Source organism: Castor canadensis, chromosome 9 (genome assembly GCF_047511655.1).
Source record: "Castor canadensis chromosome 9, mCasCan1.hap1v2, whole genome shotgun sequence".
Classification (NCBI taxonomy): domain Eukaryota; kingdom Metazoa; phylum Chordata; class Mammalia; order Rodentia; family Castoridae; genus Castor; species Castor canadensis.
The window spans coordinates 80,665,461-80,674,407 of NC_133394.1; the positions used below are offsets into that span (position 1 = coordinate 80,665,461).

General features: G+C 37.3%; 1 protein-coding gene across 3 annotated transcripts in view; it reads left to right on the plus strand.

Moving 5' to 3' along the window:
- Positions 1–1,822, plus strand: part of LOC109678797 (broad substrate specificity ATP-binding cassette transporter ABCG2-like) — a 98,608-nt gene extending 96,786 nt beyond the window's left edge. For all 3 annotated transcript variants that reach the window (XM_074041776.1, XM_074041775.1, XM_074041774.1), the window contains exon 16: positions 1,617–1,822. In XM_074041776.1, coding sequence (XP_073897877.1) covers positions 1,617–1,764 — 148 coding nt within the window. In that variant the 3' untranslated portion in view covers positions 1,765–1,822. The remainder of the gene's footprint in view (positions 1–1,616) is intronic.
- The last annotated feature ends 7,125 nt before the right edge of the window (positions 1,823–8,947 follow it).

Here is an 8,947-nt window from a genome sequence, read left to right on the forward strand (position 1 = left end):
ATACTTGTGAACATAAAAGTTGTGTTTAAGGAGAAATATTTCCTATGACTTGTTTGATTTTGGGGGGGGGGCCTTTTAAAAGAATTTTTGATATTTTTCGATTGTGGGTTTGAGTTATTTTTCAGAGGATTTAAGTTAGAAAAGAGCTGCTGTGATAGTTTAGCAAGGGCTTGAGGTCTCTGAACTGCGTGGATTAGATGTTGCCTCTGAGCCCAGCCTGTGGACAGCAGTGATAGCCGAAAGGCAGCAAGAGCACAAAGCGGGTGGACATCACCTGTCAGGATGCAGGCACTTCCCTCTGCCTCCTCCCTTTGAGAGAATTCAGGAAATCAAAGGCTGTACAGCTGTGTGTGACATGTGTTTAAGCTGATTTGGGACACTCGCTAGCAGAGGATATGTTCTTTAAGAAAGGAAACACAGATTTCAGGAAATCTCATTTTTCCATAATGTCACTAAAACAGAAATGCAAGTTCTAATAAAATTAGAGGACCTTTTTTAAAATGTTAATATTTTTCTATGATTGTTATTAATAGTTTGATATTGATACATAAATTAACAAGAGAAAAGAGAATGCTGGTATCCTAAATCCTGAATTTTTAAATAGTTTTAAATCTAATGATAAGACAGATCTCTCTGTTGAGTTATCCACAGGAAACACCTCTGTGAGGAGAGGTTTGCTTTGGGTTTGATCTGAGCATGGTATCTTTGTAATACAAAATCCCTGCCAGCTTGCTGTTCAGGAGGAGATTGACAAGACAAATGGGACCAGATAAGGAGGAGCCACCAAGGGCCTCTCACTCCCATGAGGCTCATCCTCACAAGATGGAGGAGAGGCCATGGCAGGTTTTGGGATCACTAAATCCCAAGAGATGCATACAAATGGCAGCAGGCAATAACTGTGTCTGCACCTGGTGGTTTTAGTACCAGGTGTGTTTCTGGCCTGTGGCAGGCCACTCCATCCTGCTCTGTTCTCCAGCTGCTGCCTGAGTTTAATCTGATACCTGGGCTGCTGGTGACTTCCTGTAGCTGAGCGTCTGTTATGCTTATTGGAGGCTTGGAGTGAGAGTTGACAGAAAGTGATTGTGGCTGATTCCCTTCTCCCCACTGTGCCCAGGTTTAGAATTCTTAGTCAGTGTTCTGTGCATAGCTGACCTATGAGTGAGCAGAGCCACAGAGAGTATTGATGATCTTCAGGAGGGCCTTAGGTTAAAGCTGAGGTTTTCCCCATCAGCAGGAAGTGAAAAGATAGTTGATAAATCTTCTGCCCTTTGCAGAGAGCAGCATTACAGATTTGTAAATGAATGAATCTGAGGAGATTGAAACTTGGTTCATAAGGTGACTGTGAACTTGGCCAAGTTCATTAGGCCTCCATCCCCTCCTCGTTTAAGTGTGTATAATAACTGTGTCAGTTTGGATGATTTTAGAAATTAACTAAGCTATTAGATACAAGTTGTTTAGCATGGCATCCACCAAAGTTGTAAGGACTCAGTGACTGTTAGATGTTAAATATGAAAGTATAATTATTAAAGACTTGATTAACCCATAGATTTCTCTAACAAAGGAACAGTGAATGCAGGTGGCAGGAATGAAGTCATACTCTGTGTGTTGAATTGCAGATGTACTGGCGAAGACTACTTGATAAATCAGGGCATCGATCTCTCATCTTGGGGATTGTGGAGGAACCACGTGGCGCTGGCTTGTATGATGATTATCTTCCTCATAATCACCTACCTAAAATTGTTATTTCTTAAAAAATATTCTTAATTTCTCCTTTAATTTGCCACAAATTACCCTCCCATTAAAAAAAGAGCTTTTTGACATATTTCAAGTGTACGGTAAAGGTGTGTTTGTTGTCTTCTGTCTAGTTGCCATCACACAATGGTTCAACAGTAATTATTTTAAGAGCAACACTAGCAGACATTGTGAAAAACTGAATTACACATGAATGAATCCACACCAAAAAATTAATTATATGGCATATTAATCTCATCAGATAGTGACCATGAAAAGAAAATCCAGTCTTATTTACTGATCTGAAAAAGGAGAATTAAAATCTACATCCTCTTGACAAGTTACTAATATCTTTGGAATCAGTTTCATCATCTTGAAAGTGGATGCAAGGAATCCTAGCATGGTGGTATGTGAGGAGGGAGTGTTGCCTTGGCAGGAGAATCACCAGATCTTGCCTAGTAAGCAAGAGTACTGCATTCAAACCCCAGTACCACACTCACACAAAAAAACAAAAACAAAATGGCAAGACTCAGTGGCCCATTCCTATAATCTTAGCTACTCAGGAGGTGGAAATCAGGTGGATTCTGGTTTGAGATAAGTTGGGGGAAAAATGTTAGTTAGATCCATATCTCAACAAAACAAGCTAGGATAATGGTGCAATGATGCCGTAGATATGAGGATCACCGTCAGAGGCCAGTCCTGCAAAAAAAGATAGACCCTATCTGAAAGAAATAATCTAGAGCAAAAAGAGTGGAGACTTGGCTGAAATGAGAGAGCACTGTCAAAAATAAAAACAATTGAATGTGCTGGCTAATAGCCATCCAGATTAAATAGCTATGAAGTCTATGATCTGCCATTGTTTAATAAGTAACAAATGTGTTAATGCTATATTAAAAGTATGAAATTTAATATATGTCAGAAAAAGCATTGTTATTTGTAGGGTTAAAAAAATAACCATGATGGTGGAACAGAATATCTTCAATAAGCTTCTGAAGGTAAATAGAACTTGCTGATACTTCTCTCCAGTGGTGCCGTTGGGGGAGGGTTTAGACTGTAGGTGTAGTAGTCCATTTCTAGCTTTGAAGACTCACTGAGCATCCCTGGGAAAGCTCGGTAGCACATAATAGGCATCAGAATCTCCAGGGAATCTTTGCTAAGATGCAGTTGCCTCAGCCCAGTGCAGCAACACCTGCAGAACTGCCTCTAGGAAGGATTGACCACTCCTGGGATCTGATTTCCAAGATCTGAAGATTTTAGACTATGGCTTAATAAGTGTTGTATCTGACCATGAATAGAAGCTTCCACTTCCACACTTTATTTATATCCATAAGTTTTCTTTATCCTAACCTAGACTTTACCTTAACAGGAAAGTATTTACCAGTATATGAGCTTTTACACTTCTTTTTTATTGAAGGGTAATGTGACAAAAGCACAGTTCAATGAATTCCACAAAATGAAGGCACATGTGCAATCTGCACCCCCAGGTCAAGAAATGGAACATGACCGACACGTGGAAGTCCTCATGTCCCTTTCCCAGTCATTATTTACTCCTGTCTCCATGGGTTGTTTCTGAAGTGATGCTTTTGTAATCCTCTCTGCTGTGATTGTCAGAGCATCATTCAGCTCAGCTTTGTGTTCTTATATACACAGATGCATACTTAAGTCTCCCTCCAAATTTTTAATAAACTTTCAATTTTAGAATTATTTTTGATATAAAGTTGTGAAGATAGTGTAGAAGTTTCTCATGTGTCCTCCACCCACATTCCCTTGTTAACATTTTGTATATCAAGATTCACTGGTCAAAACTAAGACTTGAACTCTGCATTGCTGTTCATTGAATTGCACTCTCTTTTCATATTCCACCACTTTTCCTTCATTCTTTCATTGTTTTGAGATCCAATTCAGGAGACTTCATTGCATTTAGGTCCCCTTTGAAAAAGCTCTTGGAGCTCTGTCATGTCTCCTCTGTGCACCTCCAGTTTTGGTTGCAGTGTGATGGGTAGCTCCTTGTTAGCAGAGATCAGTCTGAGAGTACACCACCCCCAGGCTGCACCACACAACTCTCCACTTTTCTGCTTTTAGGCCTTTTCCAAAGCTGAAAGATGCTCAGCTCCTTTGCAAGTGTAGCAGGCATGGGCAAGGGTCAACTCCCCAGGAGAAGCCATCACCCAACAGGAGTTAGAGGGAAAAATGCCCCAGTCTTATTTCTTTCTGACAGGGTATTATGGGATGCATCCTTTCCTGGTGTCAGAGAAGGAATTGAGTCCCTTCTACCTCAGAGGTACCTTCAGCAGCACACCCGACTATTGACATTTCTTCCTTTGTTTCCTATTCAGTTTCATAAATGGCCTCCCAAATAAAGTACCTCATGAAATCTTTATCTTGGCTCTCATCTCAGAAGAACATGGTCTGAAACACATTCCAAATAATACCAGACATAAATAAATGACCAGAAACAAGTGTGTCTACTTTCCTACACTGTCCTTATTTACACGTGAGATGTTCTACAGATAACAGGTAGAATCAGTGCACAGATCTAGTAAAGAAGCTCAATAAATGCGCTGAGAATACGGCTGATTTACGAAAAAATAGTGTTTTCCTTTATAATAGCAAATCCAGTTAAAATATAATGGAAGTCCTAATTCTGTTCATCCTGTCAACAAAACTATAAAATAGTCGTGCAATCATAGTGGCAATAAAACCATTCATATGAACACATGTGCAAGATCTTTAAGAAATGTTAAAAAAACACTTAAGGGACATCAGGGAAGAGCTGAATAAATGGAGAGTTGTCATCTGTTTGATTTGTAAAGATGTCATCTCTGCCCAAGTCAATGATTTGTCACAATTCCAGTGGGACATTTCCCTCTTTTATTCTCTCCAAGAATTCATCAAACTAACATTTATAGGAAAAAACAAAGGCTCACAAAAATTCTGTAGTTGATTTGGGAAGACAAAAATAAAAAACACAATGAGGTATGACCTTCTGATCTGTGAGGACATATTACTTGGGATGAAGTTATAAACACTGTTTTGTAAGAGTAACAATAGTTTGATATAAGAGGATCAATAGCTCAAAACCAGACACACATGCATGTGCAACTGAAATGTCAGTGACATTGTGAACTAATAAGGGAAAACTACTTATTTAATAGAGAATGTTGAAAAACCGGATCATATGAAGAAAAATTACCCATGGACCTTAGTACACATTCATATTTAACTTGCATTAAATATGAAAGGTGAAAGCGTAATTTCAATAAATAAGAATTTTGTGACCAAATGAGAGTCCCCTTAATACCCCCTCAAACCCAAGAAGGCAATAAATTGGCAGACTTTAAAAATGAAGGAAACACTGAGTAATTCATCACATAGATGAGAGATATTAACAGGGTGGGACACTGACAAGGTAGTGATATTTAAACTATACAAGAAACATTTATAAATCAGCAAAAAAAAACAAAAACAAAAAATCTTAACCCAACTGAAAAAAAGACAGTGTTTCCCATTAGATCAAAATATAACAATTTTAAAGTATAAATAGGTGATTTTCAAGAAGGGAGACTTACATGTTGTACAAGTACACAATGGGGTGTTCATCCTTATTAGGAATCAGAGAATGCAAAAATAAAATGAGGTCTCACTTTACATCCATCTCATTAGGAAAATGGATGGTGCCAATGCTGTTGGGGATGTGGTTAAAACTATTGCCTCCTGCATGAATGGAGTTGTAGACTGGGCAGTCATTCTTGTTGGAAAGCTGACAGTTGTGGGTAAAGTCTTTATATAAACTTAGGTCTCAGCCCTCCACCCCTTACAGAAGAACACATGAAAAGTCAACAAGGGAATTACGTATGTATAGAGATACTGAAATGGAAAATGTGAGCCTAATATCAGAACAACTTGATACAGCTATGTAATGCAGAACAGATATACCTTAATAATTTTGTCTAAGGAAAAATAAGATTCTAGTATATGAGTATAAATGTACTTAGTTATACTAGTGTAAGTTAGCTTATTTAAACAGGACTTGTTTTTCTACATATCCAGAATTAACAAAATGGGTCTCCAAGGGGGAAATGTCAGACATGGGTACAGTCCTGAGATGGAGAGCAAAATACAACAGTGGTGGGCAAGATAAAGTGCATAAAACTATCATTGGGGTTGGTGTGTTAGATACATTTGGCTCAATGTACTTCAAAAATAAATTGTTTTACACAGAGAAGGTTTTATTGTATCAGATATCTTAATGGTAAAAAAAGAGGTACTGACTAAGAAACCACTTCTGTGTACATAAAGACTTTGGCAGATTTTGCTTGGCCATATGGATAGGAGAAAGACCAAGATTAAATTATTTATGGCTTTGAGGAAACATTTTATTTTTAAAATGTGGACTCCCTCAATGGTGGACTTTGAGGATTGCTTTTAAATCTTTAAAATCCTATGATTTGGTCTAATGGGAAGAAAGTTTGTTTTGCTCAAAGACCTCATTGGAATAAAATAAATAAGGCATTTGAAATGTTCATTTCACGTTTTTTTCCAGTTTGTTTTGCTTTTAAGTTCAAAGTCTGGACTCAAATAAATATACAAAACTCACAAATTTTTGTTTATCTATAATTGTACATTCAATGCAATGGTAATACAGACTATTTGATAAATTTAGAGATTGAAGAGGATAAAGAATAAAATTTATGAGCCTAGGACTGGTACCTTATGCCTCTAATCCTAGCTACTTGGGAGGTTGAGCTCAGGAAGACAGCAGCTCAAGGCCAACTATGGCGAATAGTTCATGAGACCCCATCTCCAAAATAACCAGAGTAAAATGGACTGAAGGTATGCCTCAAGCAGTAGAGTGCCTGCTTTGTGAGCATCAAGCCTTGAGTTCAAATCATAGTAACACCCAAAAAAATTCAAAAAAGAATAAAAATTGTATTAAGAACATTGAGTCAGTGAGCATTCAATACTTCTTTTTGGAGTTGAACTCCATGAACATTTGGATTTTCTGAAAGCATTGGTTGCCTCCAGTGCTTAATGAATTCATGTCTCAAAGCTATTTTGTTTTCCAAACTATTTGATAGCTTTTAACTATGACTTATAAGTAGAAAGAGTTCATATTTTCAAGATAGCTATTACCCTGGTCCTTCCATTTTCAAGGGTATCTGAACATCCCCAGGATGTTCTCTCTGAGACAGGTTCACAGGGAGTGGTGCTGAATATTCAGCTTTTTATCTGCTGGGGACAATGCAGTCCCAGTGGCTCTTGCTTCTTTAGTGCATATGCTGTGTGATAAGGCAGATGAATCACTTTAATTCCATACTGGGTCTACTCTTTCCCCAACAGTGGTAAACATTTTCTGCAGGCAGTAAAATAAAAATCAGTTCATAAGAGAAAAATTACAGATGATAAATAAGAAAAAACCAAGAGCTTTTAGAAATATAAATTTGATGCCATTTTTATGTTCCAAATTGGCTAGTATTAATCTTTTTCAAACAAAGATTTTTTTCCTTTTAAAGATTAGTGGTAGTTTTCCTTCTTTTTAAATAAGAATTTTGGCTGTGTTTTACTGTCTTGAAACAAATTTACCTGCATTAAAAAAAAAAAAGAATCATTATCTTAAAGTTTTGAATGTATCTTTCTTGCTAAACTCTGGAAGAGGCTCTAGGAAATGTTATCTTTTGTAAGGTGAGGTAACATGAGGCTCACTGATTTCTTGCTTTTCATGCACAACTATTATTTGTGTGTGTGTGTGTGTGTGCACGCGCGCGCATGTGTGTGGTGGTATTAGGGTTTGAACTCAGGGTCTCCTGATTGCTACGCAGTCATTCTACCCTTGAGCAACTCTGCTACTCCCTTTTCCTTTGTTTTTCAAATAGGGTCCTCTTTTGCCCTGACTTGCCCGGGGCAGCAATTGTTCTACCTCTGCCACCCACGTAGCATGGATTACAGGTGTGTGCCATATGTCCAGCTTGTTTTTTGAGATAGCTATTTGCTCTAGTGGCCTCAAATCACTGTCCTCCTATCTCTGCCTCCCCCATCACTGGGATTATAGACATATACTATCATGCCTGTCCCTCATATATAATTTATTTTCTGTTTAAACTGAAGTATATTAAATAATGTTGCTAAAGAATTGTGTTTGGAAGTGGACTCTTAATAGTTTTGATTCATGTATGAAGTAGTATAAAAGCTTTAGAGAGTTGTTTCCCAGTTGGCATCAAAACTGTATTTTGTGCCATTTTATTCAATTATTTCATGTCCAGGAGACTTTCTACAAAGAATTCTATAAAGATATAACCAGACATGAAAAAAATTGTGTCTTAGTCATAACATTATAGATAATAATGAAAACTTGGAATGATTTAGATGTACAAAATCAGGAATGGGGTTGATAAGTTCTTGTTATTTCATGTAAATAATAAATTTATAACTTTATCTAGAGAGACATACATAGTCCTATGATAATATAATAATAATAACATGATAATATAATAATAATAACATGATAACATAATACCAATTTATATTGCTATAGTCCATATCTATTTCAAGCAAGGCTTTATGACATGGACATGATATAATATGAATCAAAATGACAATACAAGATTGTACAAAAAGTTTTTGAACTATATATTCATGTTGGCTTATAGAAGACTTTTAAGTAATTTTTAGTTATCATTTAGTAGTATCAATCCCTTTTAATTGCCTTTTGATTTTTAAATTGTCACAAAGTTCGTTCCACACCAGGTGAGGTGGCTCATGTCTATAACATCAGCTTCTTGAGAGATAAGAGATCAGGAGGCTCAAGGTAAGTGACAGCTTGGGCAAAAAATGAGTGAGACCACATCTCAACAAGTAAGCAGGGGTGATGATTGAAATTGTCATCTTAGCTACATGGGGGTTATAGGTAAGAGGTGTGAAGTCTGAAGCCAGACCCTGAGCAAAAACGTGAGACTTTACCTGAAAAATAACTAAAGCAGATACAGGGTTGGGGGCAAGACTCAGATGGTAGAGCACCTGCCTAGCCAATGAGAGGCCCTGAGTTCAAACTCCAGTACCACCCCCAAAAAAGAAGAAAAAAGTCCATTTTGTTGTCTCAACAGAATGAAATTTTCTCAACAAGCACTGTGCTATGTACCATGCTACCTCCTTTCTTTTGCAGTTGAAATTTCGGCTGTTACACATTCTTGTAGGCACACATTCTTATTTTGTGCACAGA